We start from the raw sequence: 27,983 nt of genomic DNA, 5'->3' as shown, positions 1-27,983 counted from the left end.
TACTATTATTGTGAACACCCCCTTTTCTACTTTTTTTTTTTAACTAATAGCCCAATTTCATAGCCTTAAGAGTGTGCATATCATGAATGCTTGGTCTTGTTGGATTTGTGAGAATCTACTGGAACCTTGTTTCCCATGTAACAATAAGAAATATACTCAAAACCTGGATTAATCTTTTTAGTCACATAGCACTACTATTATTCTGAACACTACTGTATGTTCTTTGCAGCGTTCCCTGAAAACTCCAATCTCCAGGCCTTGATTAATGGTTTTGAAGCAGCATGCAACCTCTTTAGCTTCACTGTCAGCCTGAAGAAATCTGGGGTGATGGGTCAGGCAATAGCAAGTCCTCCATCTATCCATATCAAGGACTACCAACTGAGAGCTCTCCACCAGTTCACCATAACCTATCACTTGATGCAGAACTGAGAAAACAGATCATCAAGGCAGCTTCAACTCTCTCCAGACTAACCAAGAAGGTGGTGGGAAAACAAGCAGGCAACTAAATCCACCAAACAAGCTGTTTACAAAGAAGGCATTATCAGTACCCTCTCCTTTAGGGTAGTGAGTCCTGGACAACCTCCTCCTCACAGGAAAGGAAACTTCATGTGTTCCACATGAGGTGTCTACACCACATCCTCACATCCTTGGTATCATGTGCCAAAATAAGGCCACCAACTATGAGGTCCTTTCCAAAGTAGGTAATCCTTCAATGTTTTCTCTCAATTCCACCAATGTTGCCTACACTGGTTCGGTCATTTTACCAGATGGAAGATGACAGTATACCCAAGAATCTAGTGTAAGGGAGCTGGCCATGGAACAGAGAGACTGAGGACAACCATAAGTGCATTTTTTTAGAACGTGTGCAAGCATGACATGAAGGCTCGCCACAGTGGCTATAGAAACCTGGGAGGCCCTCACCACGAACAGGATAACATGGAAGCACGAAGTGTCCGAAGCTTTGTGTCGTGGAGAAGCCCAGCTTCAAACAGCCACTGATGAAGTCAGACTTCCAGTCTGAGTCAACTACAGTAAGTGCACACACACAAACAGATGCAACAGTCTTCCACTTACAAGGTTACAATATTTTGTGCAAATCCTGCATTGAACTCTACAGTGACTCCAGAAGATGGCTATCAGCTAAAACATGGTGCTGTGCTGGATTCAGGCAAGACTGAAGGATAATAAGAATTGAACTGATAATACTGGGAGATGTTAACCCCCAAAACGTGAATCAGCTGCAAATCTTGATTTATCCACAATCCATTAATTGCAAATCAGAATCAGAATCAAATTTATTTTCAAGTAAGTTCTCACATACAAGGAATTGATCTGGTGTCATTGGTGCATAAGCAACAATAAAAAGAAAAGGAAAAAAAATGCTTCTGTAAGACGTGAAGTAGTCAAATAGACAAATGAGCAAAACTATGTTCACTGTCAAATAAATATAATATCGTGGAATCTCTGACATTATTTATAAGTCTAGCTGTGGCCAGAAAGAAGCTGTTTTGTGTCTTGAGGTTTTAGTCCTGATGGACCTCAGCCATCTGCCAGAGGGGAGGATAACAAAAAGATTGTGTCCTGGGTGAGAGGGATTGGCCACTATCTTCCTTGCTTGCCTCAGGGCCCTGGAGGTGTACAGGACCTGTAGGGATGGCAGATTGCAGTCGTGCAGTCACATGAAAATGTGAATACTGAAAAAATGTGACAAAATGTGAACGCAGGTCTCACAAAACGTAAGACGCAAAACATGAGTATCATTCATGATATATATATATATTTCAGTTTAAGTACTTTCGGATTTCAGTTCAATCATTTACTCAATTACTTCAGGAAACCTTGATCACAAACCCTATCTCTGCAATTTTTTTTGAGACTCTCGCTTCTGGTGTGAAGCGCCCAGCCCCGCTGGGCATGACCCACTCTGAGGACAGTGGCAAGTGGCGAGTTTGACTGGGACAGCCCACCTGTCAAATGGTAACGCATGTGTCAAACTCAGAGAGGACAGAAACCTCCCCTGGAGACTCGGGTGACGTTAGAAAGATATTCTCAGATTTGGAGATCTACAACCTTATTTTTTTCACATTAGCTGTCCTCTGAGCTGGAAAATTAGCAATGATCTGAACAAGCAGGCAGTTGAGAAAAGGAAGCGTAGGGACCATCTACAGCTTAATTGGAGTCTATCTTGGGAAAATTCAGTTGACTGGACATGATTTGGAAAGGCACCCACCTGTCTACAAATGAGGTCCCACAGATGACAGTGCATGTCAGAGCACAAACCAAGCATGAAGTCAAAGGAATTGTCTGTAGACCTCCGAGAGAGGATTGTCTCGAGGCACAAATCTGGGGAAGGGTATGTCTGTGAATGTCTGAGTGGCCCAACCAGAGCCCAGACCTCAATCTGACTGAACATCTCTGGAGAGATCTGAAAATGGTTGTGCAAAGACACTCCCCATCCAACCTGATGGAGCTTGTGGCATCATATTCAAGAAAACTTTGGCTGAAACTGCTGCCAAAGCTGCATCAACAAAGTATTGAGCAAATGGTATGAATACTTAATAAACGAACTTCCAAAGCCTTTTTTGTGTTGTCATTATGGGGTGTTGTGAGTAGAATTTTGAGGGGAAAAATAAATTTACTCCATTTTGGAATAAGGCTTTAACAAAATGTGGAACAAGTGAAGAGCTGTGAATACTTTCTGGATGCATTGCATCAATTACAGCCGTGACTTATTTGTTTTCCATAAGAGAGAGAGAGAGAGAGAGAGAACTTTTATTAAACTTTTTGGAACAAATTGAGACTTGCAGACAGTCATGCTGCTCCAATAAAACATATATTCCCACCTCAACACCTGTTGTTTATTTACTTCTTTTTTTTTGGTTGTTGTTCTCTCAAACAACACAACACATCTTCATGCTTCCCTGCGTCTGCTCCCTCATGCAGTCACACCTCTCTGACGGGCATCCACGTTATTCAGTTCTGACACCATCTCATAACCACAAGATCCAATCGCCTCCTACGTGGAAGGAAAGGGAGCCAAGAATAATCATTTGTGGTCGGGCAGACATGAGCAGCAGGGAGCAAAGCCGCTGGCAGCCAACCAAAGGCTGGATGTGGATGAACTATCAGGTGCGTGTCTACTCGTTTGACAGGTCAATAAACCAGCCGCTGTCCGAGACAAAGAGAACGGATCTGTGATTTGAGGAACAAGGATCTGTCAAAAGAAGTTAAACTTTACAGGTAAGATGTCTTTCAAGAATAAAGCTGCACTGGTTTAGGCGGTCTTTGTGCAAGGCCCGAGTTTAATGTTGTTTTTTCCTTGGAATCATCCCCTGGCCCCAAATTCCGAGAGTATCACAATGATTGCAGTGGACATAGTTGAATCTTTGCGATCGCTCACTGCTTCTGCTGAAGTTGCAGTACACACTATGTAAAACAACTGATAGGAACCCAAGAACCCATTTGCAAAGATAAACTCAGTCACAAATTTCCCATTTCTGGCAAAAGTCAGTTCGTTTGACACACTATTATGGTTATATGTGGGAATGTGATTGTGGCACCATGAGTCTCTGATATGAGGTGAGCGACTGTAGTTCTCCATTATAAATTTAAGGACAGGCCCTGAGGTCCATCAGATTATACTCTAGCATGAAGGGGAAGGTGTGCGTGCAGCTGATCTTTCCGGCAGACATCTGACAGCATCTCCCTGAAAGTGCAAGTCATGTGGAATGCATTATAATATTTAAATTTTAAAGTGTAGACATATAAATGCATGGTGACACCATCTGAACCAGTAGCTTTTCTTCTTTAGATTGTCTGTATGATTCAGACCATGTGTGTTTCGCTGAATACCATTTGGAAAAATGAAGACCAGAAACATGAAAAGGACTAATCTTGAGTTTTTGTGAATCTAGGAAGTATTCACAACGTTACACTTCTTCATTCTGTTATGTTACAGCTTTATTCCAAAATGGATGACATTCATAGTTTTTCCTCAAAGGTCTACACACAATACCCCATAATGATAAGTGAAATGTTTTATAGAGATATTTGCAAATTTCTTAAAAGACCTCCGAGGCAGGATTGTCTCAAGGCACAAATCAAGGGAAGGGTACAGAAACATTTTTGCTGCTTTGAAGATCCCAATGAGCACAGTGACCTCCATCATCCATAAATGGAAGAAGTTCAGATCCACCAGGACTCTTCCTAGAGCTGGCCGCCCGTCTAAACTGAGTGATTGAGGAAGGAAGTCAGGGAGGTGACCAAAAACCTGATGGTTAAAGATAGGTGCGCCAAGCTTGTGGCATCATATTCAACAAGACTTGAGGCTGAAATTGCTGACAAAAGTGCATCAACAAAGTATTGAGCAAAGGCTGTGAATAATTAATTGATAATAATTAATTAATAACTTGCAAACATTTCCAAAAATGTATTTTATATTTACAAAAATGTGTTTTATGTTGTCGTTTTGGGGTGTTGTGTCTACAGTTTAGAGGGGAAAATAATGAATTTCATCCATTTTGGAATAAGCCTGTAACATAAAAACAGGAAAAGAGTGAAGCCCTATGAATACTTTCCGGATGCATGGTAGTCGCAGGATCTCATCCATGACTGTACCTGGACAGAACGCCAGTCCTTTGCTGGTTACTTCATCAGCTGAGGTCAGTATTCATTTACAGCTGGTTTTACCGGGATGATACAGATGAAGTGGCTCAGGGAAACAAATTGGCAGTGTGAGTAGGAATCAAATCCAGGTCTACATATTGGGAGCCCAACTCCATATCCACTGTGCTATGCACCTCCTCTATGGAGTTCTGAAGTAAGCAGTGGGTCACCCCTCTGAGTCTGGTCTGCTTGAGGTTTCTTCCTCATTACCACCAGAGGCAGGTTTTCCTTACCCCTGTCACTTATGTGCTTGCTCAGAGGAGGTTGGTAAGGTTAGACCTTTCTCATGTGAAGAGCCTTGAGGAAGCATTGTGATATGGCGCTACACAGATAAAATAAACTGACCTGACAATTACTAAAGTTTGTGAGGGAATGTCACCTACAACATTTTGGCCATGTCACACAGGTGCTGGATTATAGACAGGACCCCCAGCGGCTGAAGAAGGTCATAGGAATGCTCTTTCACCTGGCTGAGGCAGACAGATGGTTACTTTGGAGAGGTGGGGATGAGCCAGTTGTCTCCCTGTCAGCATTATTCATTCCTTCAATCCTTTGTGTTTTCAACATACACTTCTTGGATTTTGTTGTCTTAGCTGTCTATCATGGAGTATCAGCAATGAAAGCACGCAGTGAAAATGTTCTCACAGTGCAGACAGCCTTAATCTGCGGGGAATTATATCTAAACCAGGTGAACTTTGGAGGAATCACAACACTTTGTAAAATGATTAATGGGGAAAAAACTGAACCATACAGTTGTTTTATGTAATAACTACTGACAAGTCGCTCGCAGCATAAAACACCTGCAGACAGACAGGCATTTTTTGAGTGCAGACACACATAACCAACAGCTAGCTCAGTGGTTTCCAAACTGAGCAGAGTGGCAGGGCAAATGAATTTGTGTTGTTGCAAACAGTCTGATTTTTATGTATGTTCAGCTGCACTGTTGTTACAATAAGCAAATGGAAGCAATTAAAACAGTCATTTATAATTTGTTAAAATTGAGTCAAGTCAAATCTGGGAGGATGCACTAGTGCTGCGCTTCACCACATCCATGACACCATGGAACCACCAGAGTCCTGAATGGCAACCACTCAGGTAGACAACCGGTCCATTCCCACGCAAAAACAGAATGTTCAGAGGATTAATATTTTCAGAGAAACTACAAATATTATCTAACAACAGTGAACAATGGACATTGATAATGACATTCTGGACTCACACGCCAATCCAGCAGGGGGCAGTAAATCATCTATATATAAAAAGCCAAGTGGCCTCTGTATGTGTATCTGTATGCGTGCATGTGTATAACTTCGATCACTCACAAACAGGGTAGAGCTGACATTTGCCATTTGGTATGCTCACGTATTTTAGATCAAGGATGAACGCCACCAAAATAGAACATTGATAGGACTAATATTTTTGGAGAAACTATAACTATTATCTAACAACAGTGAACAGTGGATGCTGATAATGACATTCTGCAAAGATTTGTCCCATCCTGTCTATGCCTGATGCTGAGACCCTGATCCATGCATTTGTCTCTTCTAGACTGGACTACTGCAATGTTCTACTCTGTGGTCTGGAATGGTTCAGACCCCAATGCAGAGATGACACATGTAAGTTCAAAAACACAGTCTTTATTGACTCACTAGGGCAGAAGTCAAAGTTCAGTACACAGGAGAGCAGTCGAAAACTGGCAACAGTGTCCGTGTGGGGATAGGCAGGAGAGCAGTCAGAGAGGCAGTGAAAGGGCCAAAAACAAGAGGCAATTAACAGCAAAGTTTCCAAAACGGCAAGTAGAATCTAAACATTACTGGGAAAAACAGGTACGGCAACAGAAAGTCAAACACAAGGAAACACTAGAGATATTGGACAGAAGACAAAATAAAATCTAAACATTCAAGCAATGCACAGGAGGAACACATAGGTATGAATATGCATTGGAGGTAATCACACAAAAAGATGACAGGTGAGGGTAATTATAAATAGACAACAGCTGGGGAGAGACACAAGTAGAAAGTTAACAAAACACACAAGGAAAGCAAGACCACTAAAATAAAACAGGAAGAACCAACTACAATAAATATAGAAACACAACCATGACAAACTAAATACAGGAATGAAACACAACAAAACCAGACTACAATAACACAGGAACTAAACGACAGAACATTTAAATAAACACCAAAGATATACAAGAATAAAAACAGCACACAGACATGAAAACCCACAGGGAACTCAAAATAACACCAAGAATAGTTACAAGGGGTGACAGAGGATAAGGACAGACAGACAGGGATCGTGACATTCTCCACTTACTGGGGTCCTCAACACGCTGGATCAGAAACACACCACATGGCCAAAATGTCACAGCTGATGCTCCCTCACAATGCAAGTGATACTCCTCATCTTAGTGTCTCTAAATAACCCCTCGTTTGATTCAAGGTGATTCCAGTGGTACCCAAGGATCCTCCAAAGAGACTAAGTACCAAAGACATCCAGTCATTGCCTTTGGTTGCTGGTTTGCATCTAAGTCTTACAACCATACAGCAAGACAGGCAGCACCACAACCCTAAAGACTTGGACTCTTGTTCATTTATTTTGTGTGTGGACCCTGGATATGGCTGTTTCCTTTCATCATGGGAGTAACTCTGCCCATGTCTTCCCTCGGAAGGGAGCTTACATTATGAAGGCGATGGAGGAAAGCCATCTGGAGCCTAATATCCTGACAAGAAGAAACCACAGGAGAGCACACTGGGTGTTGTCTTTGAAGGACAGTGATTGATGGAGAGCTGAGGGGTGCTGAGGGGTTTTCCACCGTACACGGTGGCAAGTTTCAAAACTGAGGTGGCTCATGCGGGTGAACACCTTCAACATCTTTGCTAAAGTGCTATATGGAGAAAATTTAAATATTAAATAACTATTATTTTTATAGTGATATAGTTTTGTGGTCATTTTGGTGGGTTTTGAGCAGCTTTTGGGCTAGAAATCATCAGCTGTATTTGGCAACACTGATGACAATCATGCTTGAGTACTGTGAGCAGAACGTAAGATGTTGTTTTGCATAAATTACAATGAATAAAATTAATTCAAGTTTAAAAATGTGTATACAGTGCATCCAGAAAGTATTCACAGCGCTGCACTTTTTCCACATATTTTTATGTTGCAGTCTTATTCCAAAATGGATTAAATTAATTTGGTTCCTAAACATTCCACAGACAGTACCCCATAATGACATTGCCAAGTGTATTTGAGTATTTAATAAAAATAGAAAAAATTAAGAAATCGCATGTACATAAGTATTCACAGCCTTTGCCATGAAGCTCAAAATTGAGCTCAGGTGCATCCTGTTTCCACTGATCATCCTTCATTCTACAGCTTAATTGGAGTCCACCTGGGGTGAATTCAGTTGATTGGACATGATTTGGAAAGACACACACCTGTCTACATATAAGGTCCCACAGTTGACAGAATGTCAGAACACAAACCAAGCATGAAGTCAAAGAAATTGTCTGTCGACCTCCGAGACAGAATTGCCTGGAGACACAAATCTGGCGAAGGGTACAGAAACACTTCTGCTGCTTTGAAGGTCCCAATGAGCACAGTGACCTCCATCAACCGTAAGTAAAAGAAGTTGAGATCCACCACGACTCTTCCTTGAGCTGGCCACCCATTTAAACTGAGTGATTGAGGAAGGGAGTCAGGGAGGGAAGAGAGTCCTCCTTAGTGAGGGAGGTGACCAAGAACCTGATGGTCACTCTGTCAGAGCTCCAGCATTCCTCTGTGGAGACAGGAGAACCTTCAAGAAGGACAACCGTTTCTGCAGCAATCCACCAATCAGGCCTGTATGGTAGAATGGCCAGACGGAAGCCACTGTAAAAGTAGTAAAAGGCACCTGAAGGATTCTCAGACCATGACAAACAAAAAATTCTGTGGTCTGATGAAACAAAGATTCAACACTTTGGCGTGAATACCCGGCGTCATGTTTGGAGGAAACCAGACACCATCCCAACAGTGAAGCATGTTGGTGGCAGCATCATGCTGTGGGGATGTTTTTCAGCAGCAGGAACTGAGAGACTAGCCAGGATTGAGGGAAGGATGAATGCAGCAAAGTATGGAGACATCCTTATGTATTTTTTATTTTACCTTTAATTAACCACTTAAGTTTTTAAGAAAAAAAATCTTATTTACAATAACAACCTGGTGGATAGGGAGAAACACAGAGATAAATCACAAAAGTGGATCAAACAACACACTTTTACAGATTTGTTTTGGAGCAGGTTTTCATCCTGGATGAAAACCTGCTCCAGAGCGCTCTTGACTTCAGAATGGGGTGGTTGTTCATCTTTCAGCTGGACAATGACCCTAAACACACAACCAAGATATCAATGGAGTGGCTTCAGGAGAACTCTGTGAATGTCCTTGAGTGGTCCAGCCAGAGCCCAGACCTGAATCTGATTGAACATCTCTGGAGAGATCTGATAATGTGCACCAACACTCCCCATCCAGCCTGATGGAGCTTGAGAGGTGCTGCAAAGAGGAATGGACAAAACTGCCCAAAGATAGGTGCACCAAGCTTGTGGCATCATATTCAAGAAGACTTCAGGCTGTAATTGCTGCCAAAGTTGTATCAACAAAATTACTGAGCAAAGGGTGTGAATACTTATGTTCATGTGATTTCTTAGGTTTTTTTTTTTTGTTAGTTTGTTTTTAATAAATTTGCAGTTAAAAAAATTATGTTGTCATTATGGGGTGTTGTGAGTAGAACTTTGACAGAAAAAAAAAAGAATTTAGTCCATTTCGGAATAAGGCAGCGACAACAAAATGTGGAAAAAATAAAATGTTGCAAATACTTTCTGGATGCACTGTCACAGTGTATGTGTGTGTCTGCGGGGGGTGTTCTTATCCACAGTGGCATGGGGGGGGGGGGGGGGGGGTACGACTTCATCGACACACGGACACCAAACTCAATCTAAATGTACCATCAAGCCATCAATGGCCCAGTTTTAACGCTCGGAATCGGCTGAGTGAAGCTGTTATGCTGCATCTCAGCGACAGCTAAAAAGTCCAAATGCAGTCCAAGTCAACTTCTTGTGGTTTAAAATATTTAAAAAAGCAAATACTTTAAGGAATTACTCATGGGAAACTTTAGGTAAAAACAAACCTTCAAATGAGCAAAAAAAAAAAAAAAAAAAAAAAGCACAGAGACTAAGAAGAGGAAAAAATAATACATTCAGATTTTTGCACCAGACTGAGGAAGGTGATCTACTCAGACACATTACTTCTAAAGAACCACGAGGAAACCTTGATTAATTCAAAGAATTCTCAGCCTCAAAGTCACCCCAGAGCTTCAACCATGTTAATAATAAAATATGTTTTTGTGTGTGCTTAAAAAAAAAAATGTAAATTTGTGTTTTGCCCCAAAACATGGAACTTCTCCCAAATGAAAGCTTCAGTAGGAGGCTTCATTATCCGAAGGTCTCTGGAAAGTGAAAAACAACAGCACACCTGTGATTCTGTGCGGCTCCGAGTGATAAAAAACACTCCTGGCTTCTCAAAGATCATCACACAATGTCAATGCATTATGAAGTCACTTAGCCAGTGCCTGGTTTTATTTTTAAGGAATCTTCACTTTCTGAGTTTTGGCTTATTAAATGTTTGAACCCCGGGCCACTGCCGTGTGTGTGTGTGTTTTTTTTTTCTCTCTCTCTCTTTAGCAGACTGAAAAATACAAAGTCATAACTCCCTGCATTGCGGTGGCTTTTAACAGTTGGAGATTCTGAGCTCCAGTCACCAGATATCTCTGCACATGTTGCTTTCAGAGGGGAGGATGAAGGCTAATATTATGGGGTGGACCATGTTTTTGTGTTTCCTTCTGGGCGCGCTGTGCATGAAGCAGCCGAGGCTGAGCCGGCCGCTGCCTAATGAGCCGGCGGTGAACACGTAGCCAGGACGGCTGCTTCTGAGGATGAAACTGCACACAAATCACTTCTCTGCCACCTTGTTGCAGTTCTTTCTTTCGCCTACTTTCCGGTCATTTTCTTATTTGACTGCTGTTACGTTTTAGTGCACCAAATACTCTCTGATCACTGTGACGTTTGATAAAGGAGGTTATCACATTGTCAAATGTGACACACACAGTAGTTAATGTTCATGCATCCACGGACGGCACACGTTCTATATTTTGGGGAGTAATACGGAGACACGTTTCAACTGAAAAAGTGTACAAAATCCCCAAAAGTCACAAACAGACCACCGGGATGTTCATTTATGTAAGCAGCTGATGGATTTTATATTGCTTGGATACTAATGAAGCAGTTTTGATGCAGGGCTGACTCTCGATGCAGATCCATGGAAAGTAGTACAGGGTTTAAACATTTATGGGACAATGTACACCACTTTGCGAGAATGGTAATTCTGATAAAAAAAAAAAAAAAAAAAAAAAAAAATGTTGGTTAAAATAATAGGATTAATAAATGGAATCAGTTTGATCGTGTTGAGAGCTTGTTCTCCAAAGTAAAGGTCAAACAAGTTCAATGTAAGGTGTACTCTGTGAGTATTGTTTGTTGTGTTTCTTTGTACATGAAATTGTTAAATTTGATTAAGTTGAATATTGTGAGGTGAAAGAACTGAAATTTATTAATTAACTGAATCATTATGTTTCAATTTAGGTGCAATATAAGGATATATGTAATGGTAACATCACATATTTAAGTTGCAACAACTTATTTTTAAACACTTTAACTTAAAAAGTTCAGGTAACCATTTTAATTTGTTATAAAAGTTAATGTTGTTAAAGCTCTGTAAAATATATTTACAATGACAATTATCTAAGTAATTGATTGAAAAATGCCATGGAAGAGGAAGTACACAAAGGGCACAGATAAGATTAATGAGGCGTTCATCAGTGCATGATGAGCAAGAAGAAAAGGACTATTCGTCTGATTGTCTTATGCTATATGATGAGGTGAGAATGTTTTATCAGTGTATAATGGACGACCAAGGAACGGACTTTTGAGACTGACTGTTATACTATCAAATGATTTCATTGAATGGACTTTGTAACACCATGGGACTGTATGTAAGTGGCATGAAAACTAAAAGTACTTGTATTTTGCCTTCAGACTTACACTCTGTATGACATCTACCCTTAAAGCTTTAAATGAAGAAAGATCTTAGTAACTGAAGCCTGTTTCCCCTGGTGTCTCATTTGTTGTCTGTCAGTGTTTTTAGGTAATTTTCCTAACATTTTTTTTCTTTCGGCTCTGCCAGTTTGTTTGGTTTTACAGTGTGCGTGTGTGTTTCAACATATATATGGTGCAAATACACATTCTCACCATTATTTTGGCTTTTAAATTTTTATTTATATTAATTCATGATGTAGAGATTATTTTTTTCACTGTGAGTTTAAAGGGTGTCATTGCAGAAATTTTAATATCAAAAGCCTGAATTTTTGTTTAGTTTTTTGATGTCCTAAAAAATTTTAAATATGTAAAAGCTCAAGGGGTTGACAAACTTTCAAACCGCACTGTATTATGCTCACACACACACACACACACACACACATTATACATATATATACATATATATATATATATATACGAGGTCTGTTAGAAAACTATCCGGCCTTTTTATTTTTTTTTTAAACTATATGGATTTGAATCATGTGCGCTTGCATCAGCCAAGCTTGAACCTTCATGCGCATGCGTGAGTTTTTTCACACCTGTCGGTTGCGTCATTCATCTGTGAGCACGCTTTGAGTGAGCAGTGGTCCACCCTCCTCATCGGATTTTTATTGTGAGGAAAATGTCTGAACGATTTGGAGCTTTGCTGTATCAAATTTTTCCAGAAACTGTGAGAGACAGCCAGGTGGAAACCATTCAGAAGATTCAGATGGCTTTCAGGGACGATTCTATGGGGATCACACAGATTAAGGAGTGTTACAACTGGTTTAAAGATGGCACACAATGGCGGAGGGCCGCCACGCTCCGAGCGACGATCGACAGGCTGAAACGACCAGATCATTTCCAAACTGAACGCTGTGTTGATCCGGGACGTCATCTGACTACTACAGAAATGGCATAAGAGGTGGACATACCACTTTTTCAGCACATTCCACTGTTACAGGAGTTTTTGTCATGGAAAGAGGAGCGGAGGAATTCGTCACGGAGCCGCTAATGGTGCGGGACAAAAGCACCTCCGTGTTTGTCTCACAGGACATGTTGTAACACGCCCAGCTCTTGCACCATTCGGAAGATTCAGACGGCTTTCGGTGGCTTTTCAGTCGTGTGACTATCTGAGAAATTGTGGACGAGCTGGACATGCCACAACATGTCCTGTGAGGCTTCATCACGGCGTTACTTTTTGTCCCGCACCATTAGCGGCTCCGTCCCGACGCGCAAATTCCTCCGCACGTCTTTTCATGACAAAAACTCCTGTAACAGTGGAATGTGCCGAAAAAGTGGTATGTCCACCTCTTCTGCCATTTCTGTAGTAGTCAGACGACGTCCCGGATCAACACAGCGTTCAGTTTGGAAATGATCTGGTCCTTTCAGCCTGTCGATCACCGCTTGGAGCGCGGCGCGCCCTCCGACATTGTGCGCCGTCTTTAAACCGGTTGTAACACTCCTTAATCTGTGTGAGCCCCATAGAATTGTCCCTGAAAGCCGTCTGAATCTTCCAAATGGTTTTCACTTGGCTGTCTCTCATAGTTTCTGGAAAAATTTGATGCAGCAAAGCTCCAAATCGTTCAGACATTTTCCTCACAATCAAATCCGACGAGGAGGGTGGACCACTGCTCACTCAAAGCGTGCTCACAGGCGAATGATGCAACCGACAGGCGTGAAAAAAAACTCACGCATGCGCATGAAGGTTCAAGCTTGGCTGATGCAAGCGCACATGATTCAAATCCATATAGTTTTTGCAAAAAATAAAAAGGTCGGATAGTTTTCTAACAGACCGTATATATATATATATATATATATATATATATATATATATATATATATATATATATTAGGGTTGGGCAACGTTAATGCGCTAACGTTGCGTTAACTATTGAGGTCATTATCACCGGCAATTCTGTTCCTCCCCTTAACGCTGTGTTGTTTTTTTGTTTGTTTGTTTTTTTAGCCTTTTATGACTGTTGCTCGTTGCCTTTTATTTTGAAAGTGTCAGTCGGGGGCGAGCTTATGCTGCTGCTTCCTGCTGATAGCTGAGTTCACACAGAAAATGACACGAGGATCGAGAAAAGTACAGGCTATGCAATGCACAACAAAACAAAATGCAGAAAGACGCCAAACTTTTGAATGGACATTTTCGGTACAAAGTTCTACAGGATCAGGCCCGATTCCAGACCGGTTTGGACTGATGCAGCTGCATCGGTCAAATTTTTTTTTACGCATCGTTCGTCATCAGTAAAAAAAAAAAAATAGCCGAACGTGTCCCGCGGTGAACACAGCTTTTCGGTGGTTTTCATGTCAACCTATAGTCCGTAAATTATACGGATTTTTCCGAGTTTCAGAGTCATACGGATGTACAAATAAAGTCAGATATTCAGGGTTTGGTCTGTAATAAACCATTTCTGCAGCACGGCTCCACTTTGAAACCATGAACCATTTAAGCAATGCTTCGATCCAGTAGCTCATTGGTTCTTTGATTAACTGCTCTTCAGAAATGGCAAGCCGCTTCTTAACCCCTCGCAAAGCCATTAAAATATCGTCAGTCACTTTTGTGTGGATTAAAGTCACTAACTGGGACTCTTGTCTTGTTGCTGTCAAGAAACGAGAATCGTCCTCCGTTCCGTTCACACAGCTCGAAACGCTGCACGGCAGACATAGTCCGGTCGGAATTAATAACTTCAAAATGAATCGCCGCTTTAAATAAAATGACACCTCTTTCCAAATGTAATACAGACAAGAAACTACAATCGACTAAAACGTTTTTTTTTTTCTCCCAAAATGAAACGTGCTGTATTTTCTTTTCAAATTACATCCTGAAGTGAAGCACAGCAGCTGTAATCTCAGCTCATATATATAGAAACACATTCATGCCAAGGGCTGAAAGGAAATGCTTTTGACAAAAAACTACAGATTTTGTTTATTCCTATTTATGTCCAGAGATCAAGGATTCACCAAGCAGAGTTCATTATGTACAAAGTTTAAGGATCCAGTGACCAAATTCATATTTATTTACTTTAAGACTCAATAAAATGTTCAATTTCAATTCAGTTTAATTGGCTTATAAAGTGCCAAATCACAACAAAATCTAAATATACTAAAACAAATACATCACAATTGTACACATATCAAATTGTGGTATGTGTACAATTGTGACGTATTTGTTTTAGTACATTTAGTCATGGACATGAATATTGTTATTTTGATATGAAACAGGATAACAAATGACCTGCCAGTGGTTTTATATTTGATTTCATTAGTGTGTTTCAGTTGAAATTTACATTTTCAAATTTATGCAGTGTTCATTTACATTTTCAAATAAAACTGCTTTTAAGCGGGTTTTGAATTCATTTTTGGGTTTCACATATACCATGCGATTAATCATGATTAATCACAGAAAGTCATTGAGTTAATGCGATTAAGATTTTTTATGTTTGCCCACCCCTAATATATATATATATATATATATATATATATATATATATATATATATATATATATATATATATAAAAATCATTTCTGTCAGTCATGTTGCAACTGTTGGAATCATGTCCGTATGCCTTCTGTCTGGTACAACATGATAAACTTACCCGTCTTGGGCTCCACTGAGAAGTACGGCTGTCCATGCACGATGCTGTAAACCACCCTGGCACTGTTTCCGTATGTTGGGTCATCTGCGTCTGTTGCTGCCACTTGCACTACCATGGTTCCTACAGCAAGACAGGCCTTAATTAGTTTCCAAGACAACAGCCAGGAGCCAAGTCAATCAGAGCTAAATGTGGAAATAGTCACAGCATCAACAAAGCGTGTGACCAATTCAACTTGAACGCAAAAACAAGCCAGAAAACAAGGAAAGTGGAACTTCTGAGGCAGTAACCCCTTCAGTTATTTATTTATTTATTTTACACTATCATGGATTTGCTGCTGCAAATGTTTCATTTAGTAGTTTAAGATTTACTTTCCATTCAGGTTATAAAACTATGTTTTCCACTGATTTGCCCCAAGCTGTACAGTTGTCATTTCTCAAAGCCTCAAACGTTGCTCAACATTACGGTTGAGCTGCCATTATTTTTGGCAGGTTTAAAGTGCTACTAAAGTAAAGTACAGACAGGTTGTGCACTTTTGCAACCCATCTGTGCAACATAGCCAGAGGACGTGAACAGAGTTTGAATGAAAAGCAAAGTGTAAATATGTTCAACCAATGTTAAACCTCACCATGGGTGTTTGTTCCATTGCCACTGCACTGTGAGACGCTGGGAGATGACACATACTGTTGTAGAGCGATCGGAGCTGCTACACAAGACAGTGGCATCACTGCAGTACTTATCAAAAATATGTGGACGGGAATAATGCGTCCTGAACGTCTGATATGGTGCTTTGACAATACCATGGACCCCTGTTAATTAATGATAAATGGATTGCATTTATGTAGTACCTTTCCAAGTGCATCAGCCCATTCACATAGACACACATACACACCAATGATCATAAAAGCTCAAAACAAACCTGCAGGGCAAAGGTCTCCTGGTTCAGAATCACAGTTTAACCACATTTCCATGATTGTTAACTTACAGTATGTTTTGTGAAAATGACTTTATAGCAAGTGACATCTGTCAGAAGAGCATTTAACAGGTGTTTTGACTCATGCGCTGCACATCAGGAAAAACAGAAATTAAATAAATTACAGATGAATGGGTAGTTGGTGAAATTTTGTTGATTTCATTTCATTTTTCATAGGCATTATTTAAAAAAATTAAATAAAAATATGTCCTCGAGGGTAATTTCAGTGTCTTGGCACTAAGAAAAACTGATTTCCCACTGGAGTTGACAGTGTTGTGCAGTCCATATCGTGGTGGATTATCACACCAGTGATGACTACGCCCACCCTATTTCAGAGACACAGATTGGAGAAAGTTTCTTACTTTTCAGTTTAGATTTTTACAGAGTGCACAGACGGTAACTCATTCCACCCTTGATATAAGTTACACAAACACTTTTGTAACCACGCAAACAAAATGATATCTAAAGTCAGGGGTCAGGTTGTGGAACACTACCATCTTTCAGTCTTATTAATGTGTCTTGTCAAGCACTGAAGCAGCATATATATAACACAAAACAGCAGAGGTCTTAGTGAGAGACGCTTTGGAAATGAAAGAAGCTGACAAACACATTCATTTTTCATTTGAAAAAATCCTTTCTGCAGGGTTATGTGGACTTAGAACAGCTATTTAAGCTTTACAAATGTAATATCGCTTTAAACAACTAGAAAGTAACATTTTATTCCTCTGATTTAGTACATTTCAGAACAGAGCAGCCAGTCTGCTCTGTGTGAGCCTGACCCTGTCAGATCGTAGAAGCTAAGCAGAGGGAGTCCTGGTTAGGCGAGTATCTCACTGACGTGCAACTCATGGAGAGGAGGCGGAGACACAAAATTGTGTGAAAGAAGGTCAAAAAGGTGATAACTTTTTCACGTGGAATCTCATTGAATTGGTTGTCCCGAGATGTGCGTGCGTGGCGGTCGACTGTCCACTGAATGGTATCCAGAGTGGAGCCAAAAATACGGCCACAAATCTCAAGCTGTCTGCACACATATTATGCAAGAGCCACTGACATAGCGCACAACACACGCAAAAGTCAAGGGGCACTGGCACGGTCATTGCAGGTGCAAGGATTTGCACGTAAATACCAAGTGGCACTCTCATGGATGCGACCAGTGGTGGACACAGCTAACCAAAAAGTTAGCTTCGATAACCATTCATCCGATAACTGAAAAGTTATCTTTATGACGCTAAACTGCTAGAAAATGTATCTTTATTACAGATAACCAATAACTTTTAGTATTGATTCGGTTGCGGCCACATCAGATTACACTGTTGGCGTCTGATAAACCAGTTTCACTTTAAGCGCCGCATGGGCTGCTGGGTAAATTCAAGGATCATAAACACACAAAGAACGCACAAAAAATGAATGAATAAAGAAATAAAACCCCAAACACTGGCATCATCTTTCGAAAGCAGTAAAACACAGTATTAGAAGTCAAAGTTTATTTCAGTATTAGATACACCATTTAAGAACTTATGAACTTTTTCACAGGCTTTGAACCAAAATACGTCCATTAATGCATTGATTGGCAGAGTAAAAGATAAGATAACTTCTTGCCTGTTAGTTTCAGTGGGATTCATGAAGAAAATAATCCACATAAAGCATCCTGATTATCCAAAACGGTGTCTAAATCGGTGAAGAAAAGTCCCTCTGTAACACAGCTGTGCCGCGAGATCTCCTCTCTCCCACTGAGTCTTGGCGATTAAATTATCCAGTCAGCCACAAAGAAATAAAATAAAATAATGTTAAAATTAGTCCGTATTGTTTGTGTCTAGTGGACAGCAACAATGTAATGTCCAAAGTGAACCTGAACTACACTACCCACAATGCTCCCTGTGTCGACCGGCCAATCACGTCTTGCGCTTAATGATGACGTCATCAGCAAGTGACAGCCAGACTGCTACAAACCACTGATCTATGCACAACAGGGACTAAAATGTTTGATTGTAGGGTTTACAAACATTTTTGTCCATTAAACTTTGCTCACTTTACCAGCAAAAAAAAAAAAAAAAAAAATTAGCGGACTGAAAGTTATTGGAACTAAATTTTTCGGAAGATAATTGGTCCGCTGATGGTTTTTAAACTTATCTGAAAAGCTAATCCCATTACAAAAACATTATCTTTGATAATAATCGGTTTTCAGATTAGCTGAACAGTGCCCACCACTGGATGCAACACTGTCACTCGTTTGAATATTTGGTCGCTAATTTGTCTCCAGCTGCTCTCCAACAGTTGCACCCAGTGAGGTCAGACCCTTAGTACTTGGATGGGAGACCTCTTCAGAAGGTTGTGTTTGTGTCTCCTGATAACACTGGAGTTGTGTCTGGAATGGCATCTGCTGTAAAACCTGTGCCAAATCCCGATGTGGATCTGTACTGGATCTATGGTGGCAACCCTGAACACACGGGGACAGCTGACAGACAACACAAATTTCAGAACAGAAACAGTATCTCTCACAGACCCCATTTACTGCATACATCACTTGACCATGTTCTTTTCTCTGTTTTTGAGAGTTTGTGTTTGAAAATGTAACCACTGGACTATCAGAAAATAACAGTCTACACCTCTGATTTGGGACATTTCTCTGCAGAAATTATGTCTGACAACCACACCTATTCCGAATTCATCATAAATCCATATTAAGGATGTAAAGCAAGGTACTTTTTTGAAGTTCATCACATATGGAATGGGCTTTTCCTCATTTTTATGCCTTTGTAATCTGCTAAATTAGAGGATAATAGCATTTATTAGCCTCACCACAAAGCTGACAGAGGCTATTGTAACGGCAAAGTCTGCCTGCCTGTTCGTGATAATATCCTCAAAATGTAAAGAGTAATTTCAATCAAAACTGGTTGATAAAGTCAGTGAACTGTCGTCTGAAAAAACTGATCATGTGAAGTGCACAGGTCCAAGTCATGGTAAAATCAGAGCCCCCTATCTGAAATGAATTAATGACCATAGTCCAGGAGCTACATGAGACAATGAAATATGTTTTTGCATACAATGTGTCAGACATCTAGTGTCAGTGATGTCACATGATGATGTCTCGTGGTCAGATGTACCTGGCAGCAGCAAGGCATTGCAATCTCCTGGATGCCTTGTTTTTGAGGTATCGCATCAATACACAGAAGTGGATGAACTCTTTTATGTATCCTATTTCCTGTCTGCATTTACAGATTAAGTGCTTATAGGCTTTTCCAAAGCCTGTGAAAAGCAGGTTTAGGAAAATAAATGAGCAAATATTGGCAGAAATGCATCCAAAAAGACATTTGTGGTGCACAAAATTGGTTGTACAAAATCTAGACACTGCATTAGCTGCATGCTTTACTGTGCTTTTATTCTTTTTAGTTAAGAATTTCATTGCCACCTGAGCCACAGTCAGTGTTGAGAAGAATTTCAAGAGCATTGTGCCATAAATGAGAACAAGTTGTTTAAAGGGAAAAAAAAAAACTACAGAATTAAGGCGTAATTGAAAACCGAGAACAGGTTTAGCTGAGAAAATACAGAGATCACAGAGTTTGAAAGTATAAAACTAAATCTTTACTTAAAAATGTGGAGGAGACATGTCTTCTGGTTTATATGCCAGTTGTATAATTTGTGAAAATACAATTTTCATTCAGTGCCCCACTGACTAAAGACGGCATTAAACTCTGATGTGAAAAGGAATCATTAGTTATTACCAAATTTATATTAGCTCAATCTCATTGGGAAAACTCACATTATGCAGCATCACAGTGCAGTTAAAGTTTTAAAGATCATCATACAAATCCTGATTTCATTATGTGACCCAACAGCCCACTGATTATCCCAAAAGTCGCTCCCAGCGCACTTAATGAAAATTACTTTTCAACCTTGGCTGTGACCCATTTTGACAATCACGTGGCGTCTACTGCGCTTCCTCTGGAAGCCATCAGCGGCGACTGTTAATGTTTGAATATGGGTGATGTGAAGCAAGATGAAAGTGTTCAAACAGCTTAGAGAGAAAATCTAATCAGCGACAGCCGCGTCACTTTTCTCTTACACCTTACGGCTGACAGTGTTTTTTGCTGTAATTAGAGTTATAGTCGATGAAATCTCATTTTAAGGTTGGAAAACCAAAACTGAGATTGGAACAAACAACCATTATGGTTCAGGGACTGCGCGTCAGTGTCGGTCTTGCGGCTGACACCCACAGTGGTGAAATCATCAGCGGTAACAGCCATTGTTGAAGTAACCATGAAATAAAGAAGAAAAACATTATTCCCCGTGAGTGGCTTTACCAGCTGTTCAGATAAATAGCTCATTTATGATTGAATATTTCACTTTAATAGCTTCAGACACACATATCTAACTCAGACTTTATTGTGAGAAAGTTGGTGATATTTTACTTTGAAGCAAATACCCCAATAAAAATCTCCCTTTCCATCGCGGGGTGGTTTTTACAGGCTTTTACAGAATGAAGTGATCACAGAAATTGAAGATTAGACTCCTCTATTCCAGCCGTAAAGCAGAATTAACAGGCTCGAGCCCTGGGAGGCGATAAAAAAAAAGCTTGTTTAAGATAGAGAAGTTATCACCAGGCTGCTTGTGGAAGGACACCAAGATTATATCATCACCTCTTAGTCATGATGCTTTATGTTACAGATACTTTAAAACTCCAAGGTCAGAGGATGACTGCATGAAAGAGCTCGGGTGTAAAATCACGCTGCAAAGGGCTCGAGTTGTAAATTAATGTTCAATATAAACCTGAAGTGCAGGTATTAAAGGTTTATTGTTTTCATCAGGGTGTCTGACACTTTGCATCGTTAGTCTCGTTAGTCCAACAAACATCCTGCTTCCAGTATTGGTAGTCAGATTGGAGAGATGTAAAAAGAAACATTTTGTAGATTCAGTTTTGTTTTTCATGTCTGCATCACTTCAGTATTTGTCCATCTTCACTGACGTGATGGATCAGATTTTGACATTTTTGGGGTTTTTTTATGTGTTCCCAGCGTGGCATGTACAAAACAGTTTTCCTAATCAATTCAGTATCGTGGGTGAGCAACTGTCATCTGCGCTTAATGAAAATAAATGTGGCATGCTTAATCTCAGTGGGAGACAGGTATTCTTCAGGCAAATACAAGATGGAGCCAACTGTCAGGTACAATATGGATTTCTGAACGCACACTCACAATGCAAATTAGTTTGTTTAGAGGAGAGTGGCCCGCTGTGGCTTTCAGATGATGAAATGACAAAAGACAACAACATATTTTAAAGTAAAGTTTGGATCTAAAATGGATATGCTTAATATATGTGTGTGTGTGTGTGTGTATATATATATATATATATATATATATATATATATATATATATATATATATATATATATATATATATATATATATATATATATATATATATATATATATATATATATATATATATATATATGTAGGGGTGTAACGATACACAAAAATCACGGTTCGGTATGCACCTCATTTTGAGGTCACGGTTCGGTTCATTTTCAGTACAGTATGGGAACAAAATACAAAATCTAAATTTGCTTGTTGTTTAAACCAACAATTTATTGTAACATTATAAAAACAGGTGCAACAGAGGCCAACAGGTGTCGCTGTGCAGATGTAGTTAGTAAACCTCACCCCCAACAGCTCAAAAGGATTCTCTGGTCACAAGGACAGAGGCCTTGGTTTTAGCCTTCTGGGTAGAGAGAGAGTCAACTTTCCATGCCGAGGATCGTGAGTTCGCGTCCCGAGGGGAGCGAATGGGCAGAGTCATAACAACACAATGCAGAGTGCAGCCACAACACAGGAAAATAAAATAATTGCAAACTGCTGCCTGGTAATAAGTGAAATAAAAATGTTCTCAAAGAACAAATGTATGAAATATAATAAAAAATAAATTCCTAGCAAACAGCTTTTAACAAATCCTTTCCACAAGTAAAGCGCAGCACGATGGTTCCAGAATGAAGCCCTGTTCAATTTTATTCAACCTTCATATTTTTTGCCAGAGCAGTCGGTCTGCTCTGCGTCAGCCTGATCCCGTCAGATCTCAGAAGCTAAGCAGAGCAGGATCTGATTAGTTCTTGGATGGGAGACCTCTTTGGAACACCAGCGGCTGTGTGCGTTTCTCCAGGTAAAACTGGAGTTGCGTCAGGAAGGGCATCCGGCGTGAAACTTGTGCCAATTACCAATGCTGATCTGGCTGTATCTGCTGTGGCGACCCCGAACAAAACTGGGAGCAGCCGAATGAACAACAACAACAAATTTTTGCCAGAAAAATTAACTTGTCCAAAACTGTCACACTCTATAAGGAATTTTTGTTAAGATAATTAATGTTAAAGCATCCCTTTACTTTTGTACAATTTATTTTATTTTCTATCTCTTTCTATTAACTGTTTGTTTAAAGTTTGTTAATATATCTTTTTAAATAAAGTTTTGAAAACAAAAACATTGTGGGAGAGGCAAAAAAGTGAGTAAAACCACCTTTAAAACATTTAGAACCACAAATAAACTTGATTCTTGGTTTGTTTATGTATTTTGCCATTAAAATTGGCCATCACTTATTAAAATAAAATAACTTCTCAAGTCCAGGGCTTCTCGAAGTCTGGGGACTATTTAATCACAGCACAGCAAATGATGTCAGTAGGCTGAGCCAGTTTGAATGAGGAGAATTGTAGATATTCCTCCGCTCAGTGCTTTACAGGAGAGGAGGGGGAAACCCGCTGCTGCTCGGTGACAACAGAGACTTTCACTTTCAGTTACCAAAGATCAGAAAAGTCTCATTGATCAGAAATATAATGAAATATCAATTGGGAAGCCATAGTCATATTTTGCTATATTCAGCAATTAAAATAGTGTGCAGGGGTGGTGGCCAAGTGGTTAATGCTCTTGGTTTCAGTGCAGAAGGTCCCGGGTTCAAATCCCACCCCTGCCACATTTCTCCATGCAATGTGGAGTTGCGTCAGGAAGGGCATCCGGTGTAAAACCTATGCCAATTCAACATGCAGATCCACCTTGGATTTGCTGTGGCGACCCCGAGTGCAAACAAGGGAGGGACTTACCTTACCAGCAATTAAAATAGTGTTGAGATTGTGATCACAATGGTAGAAAACTGCGATTCTACCAGATCACAGTTTCTACCTTGACACACACACACACACAAACATATATATTTTACATTCAAGCAGCGTTTTTAAAAAACATGATTTCTTGGTATATGAAATGACTGCCACCAGTGCTGTTATCTAACAGAGTGCTAGCACAAATTGGGCTACTGTTTGGAGTATAAGACAAAGAGGTGGAGAAGGTGTCTGGAGGCAGCAGGAGGAAAGTTAGAAGTGTGGAAGTGAGAGCTGAGACACTGAATGTTGGCAGTGTAACTGTAAAAGAAAGAGTTGGCTCATATGATGTAGAGCAGAAAGGCAGATAACCTGTGCGTACAAAGATGCCAAATAATGACAGGAACATCGGAGGTGGGTTCAGACTATTGTATCATAGTGTGTATGTGAGGAGAAATGGTGTTGGCTCATTCTAAAGGAAGAGTGTATTAAGAGTGTGTTGGAGGTTAAGTAACTGTCTGACAAGATGATGAGTGTGAAGTTGGAAATTGAGGAGCGATGATGAATGTCATCAGTGCATATGCCCCACAGGTAGGTTATGAGATGAAGGGGGAAAGAAGATTTCTGGAGTGAGCTAAATGAGGCAGACGAGAATGTATTCAAGGATGAAAGAATGATGATTAGAGCGGACTTCAAGGAGCATGTTGGTGAAGTAAAGACCCCCATCACCCCATCACATTTCCTGCTTTTAAATTCAGATAAAACTGAAGTTATTATACTTGGCCTCACAAATCTTAGAAACATGGTGTCTAACCAGATCCTTACTCTGGATGGCATTACCCTGACCTCTAGTAATACTGTGAGAAATCTTGGAGTCATTTTTGATCAGGATATGTCATTCAATGCGCATATTTAACAAATATGTAGGACTGCTTTTTTGCATTTGCACAATATCTCTAAAATAAGAAAGGTCTTGTCTCAGAGTGATGCTGAAAAACTAATTCATGCATTTATTTCCTCTAGGCTGGACTATTGTAATTCATTATCAGGTTGTCCTAAAAGTTCCCTGAAAAGCCTTCAGTTAATTCAAAATGCTGCAGCTAGAGTACTGACGGGGACTAGAAGGAGAGAGCATATTTCACCCATATTGGCCTCTCTTCATTGGCTTCCTGTTAATTCTAGAATAGAATTTAAAATTCTTCTTCTTACTTATAAGGTTTTGAATAATCAGGTCCCATCTTATCTTAGGAACCTCGTAGTACCATATCACCCCAATAGAGCGCTTCGCTCTCAGACTGCAGGCTTACTAAAAAAAAAAAAAAAACAGGATTCCTGCCACATCTTGGGGGGGATTAAGAATTGCGGAGGACAACCATCCGAATATCCAGACTGTGCTCCGACCCACCTCGACTGATTTGTGCACATACCATGCACATGAGCCTCCAAACACAGTACAAATGTAGGTAAAACACAGTAATAGTAACTTGACAGCTGCCAAATTGCAGTAAAAACAACAAGAATGCACTAACAAGCCATACGATTGTGGTCCAACTGCGATTCGACAGGATATAATCCATCTGCACTTGAGGTGTGCTCATGGTGTGATCAGGTGCATTTGGAAACATGGCAAACGCACCCCCCCCCCCCCCCCGCGCCAACGCAATTAGAATGTCACAGATTGCATTTTCAGGCCATCAGATTGTTTAGACTCCATTCAGACTGAGGTCAGACGGCACTTCGACTAGTTTTTCCACTTTGACTGTGCCATAAACGTTTTGAACACGTGTAAAACATTCAAGGCAGCCGCACAACTGTGCCAGACTGTTTACACTGTGCTCAAACTGCTGTCCAATGGACACCTCGACACCTCCCGAATGTGGGTTGAATTTTCATTCGGACGGGATTTGGGCTCATACCGCCTCTAGTGTGATGGGGTAGAACAGTGGTGATGAGGAAGCAATGGGTAGATATGGTATTAAGAACAAGAATGTGGAAGGCCAATTGGTGGTAGATTTTGTAAATAAAGGATGGAAACAGCTGCTGTAAATACTTTATTTAAAAAAAAGGGTAGCACATGGTGACATAAGCGTGGTAGAAGGTGCAGATAGGTTGACTACATTCTATGTGTGAGAAAACCCAGCTTCAGTGACTAAAAGTCTGATCATAAATTGCTTCTCTCTGTGCACCTAAAACAGGTGAGTTCACTGATTAGCTCAACTGCCTGCCTGCTTGAACTAATTATAAACATATGTATGTATGTATAACATATATATGTGGTCAGACTTTTACTCATTGAAGCTGAGGGTTTTCCACCTCCAGTTGTGCCTTAGGACTTTAGACCAAATGTAAAATAATCAGCAGTGTGACCAAAAACTTCAGTGGCATCTTTATTTATCCAAAGATGCTCAAACATGATTGATGACAACCACAAATTAATGAAAGTGAGACCTTCAGCTCAAAGATTTAACTGTGTCTTCATTCATCCATCGATGCCCAAACACAAGCAGTTTCAATAGAGCTTCTTCTTCATCAGATCAAATGGTAACGCTGAGTTTTGGGGATTTAGACCTTGCAAAAAGTAACAACAGTGTGACTATTAGCTTTGCTGGTCCAAAGAAGAGATGGGCTTGGACCAGTTTTCTGCCTGACTCCAGGATGGCATCTATCCAGCACATGGGCACACGATGGTCCATCTCCCCCACCTAAAAATAGCAATCTATCTGCTGCAACCAAGTGATTTGAAATGCTTAGCTTTATGTATTTTATTAAAGATCATACCTTGGCCCCCAGGACATCAGAACAGGCAAAAGCTAGGTCAGAAACATGCAGTATGGTCTTCAACTTCCACAGTGCAGAGGTGGGTAACCCCGGTTTCAGTGAGTAAAAAACTCCTACTGCGCATTGCTTCTACCCAAGACTTTCGAGTCCAGACTCTTAAGTCTGGACTTATTTTCCCTTTCATATGGCTGGCATACTGGCATAGTATAGTTCTATGCTTATTACTCTTTCAAATTCATTTTATTAGTAAACAGATAGGGCCTTGGCCTCAACTTTATCTAAATTCTGGGTCTTTTAGTGAAGCTTAGGGGTAGTGGTCAGTGATCACCTTAGTAATTCTTCTGTTTTTCTTGTTGCTTAATCATGATAAATTATACTGTATTTGTAGTCTTTCTGCCATCTGATTCTGTTTATTTCTCTCTGTCCGAGTTGAGGCTCCATCCAGAAGTGGGAGTGGGTGTCGTCTTCTGCAATGGTGATGAAATCGAGAGCATCTGTGGACACCCACACCAGCCAGCCTCCCATTCTGCACACCAGCATGGACTCCCAAAAATTCCTGTATATTTGTATCGTCAAGTGTGTCAGTAGCATGGCCCAAGCTGAGGGTCACCCCTTTGAGTCTGGTCTGCTTGAGGTTTCTTCCTTGAATTATCAGAGGGTGGTTTTCCTTACCACTGTCACCTGTGTGCTTGCTCTAGGGGTTGGTAAGGTTAGACCTTACTTGTGTGAAGCACCTTGAGGCAGCTTTGTTGTGATATAAATGAAATAATTTGAAATAAACTGAAATACCTCTGCACCAAAAATAGGTGATTTCACCAATCAGCTCACCTACCTGCCTGAATAGCTGAACTAATTAGAATCATCTGGTTTAGAGGGTGAATGGAACAAATACAGTAGTGTTCAGAATAATAGTAGTGCTATGTGACTAAAAAGATTAATCCAGGTTTTGAATATATTTCTTATTGTTACATAGGAAACAAGGTACCAGTAGATTCAGTAGATTCTCACAAATCCAACAAGACCAAGCATTCATCATATGCACACTTGAATTGAATTGAAATTGAATAGTAGTGTGGCATTCAGTCAGTGAGTTCGTCAATTTTGTGGAACAAACAGGTGTGAATCAGGTGTCCTTATTTAAGGATGAAGCCAGCACCTGTTGAACTTGCTTTTCTCTTTGAAAGCCTGAGGAAAATGGACGTTCAAGACATTGTTCAGAAGTACAGAATAGTTTGATTAAAAAGTTGATTGATTAAAAAGTTGCTGTTTCGGCTTTACTGGCCTCTACTGGTGGTTGGCTCTCACTGTGGTATTGTATCACTTCCTGTTCCGGAGCACAGCGGTGTTTTGCTGTATCTGTTAGCTGTTTAATCTGCGTAGTTAGATTGATCTAGATAACAATTTGTTTCACAGTGTAATCTTCACGTGCCTTAACTAAAGCACTCCCTCTGCTGAATCACCTCTAAATTATTTACACATTATTCACTTTGTGTGTTTTTAGGAATCCGCTAGCTTAGCGCAGCTACTAGCTCTTAGCCGGTTTAGCATGGCGGCTTCCCTGTCTCTCCCGCACTTCTCTGCTCTGGGTGTGAAATGTTTAGTTATTTCACGGCCTTCTTTAGCAGTAATGGTACTTGTAATAAGTGTAGCTTATTCGTAGCTTTGGAGGCTAGGCCAGGCGACTTGGAGACTCGGCTCCGCACCTTGGAAAATCCTACAGCTA

At 40.3% G+C, this 27,983-nt stretch overlaps 1 protein-coding gene across 2 annotated transcripts in view; it reads right to left on the bottom strand.

Annotated features, from left to right (window-relative positions):
• Nucleotides 1-27,983, bottom strand: part of cdh7a (cadherin 7a) — a 375,152-nt gene that overhangs the window by 153,406 nt on the left and 193,763 nt on the right. For both annotated transcript variants that reach the window (XM_034166782.1, XM_034166771.1), the window contains one exon: nt 15,435-15,554. In XM_034166782.1, coding sequence (XP_034022673.1) covers nt 15,435-15,554 — 120 coding nt within the window. The remainder of the gene's footprint in view (nt 1-15,434; nt 15,555-27,983) is intronic.

This window comes from Thalassophryne amazonica, chromosome 1, assembly GCF_902500255.1.
Source record: "Thalassophryne amazonica chromosome 1, fThaAma1.1, whole genome shotgun sequence".
Taxonomy (NCBI): domain Eukaryota; kingdom Metazoa; phylum Chordata; class Actinopteri; order Batrachoidiformes; family Batrachoididae; genus Thalassophryne; species Thalassophryne amazonica.
Note: the sequence above shows the minus strand (reverse complement) of the source record. Positions and strands in the feature narration are given on the sequence as shown.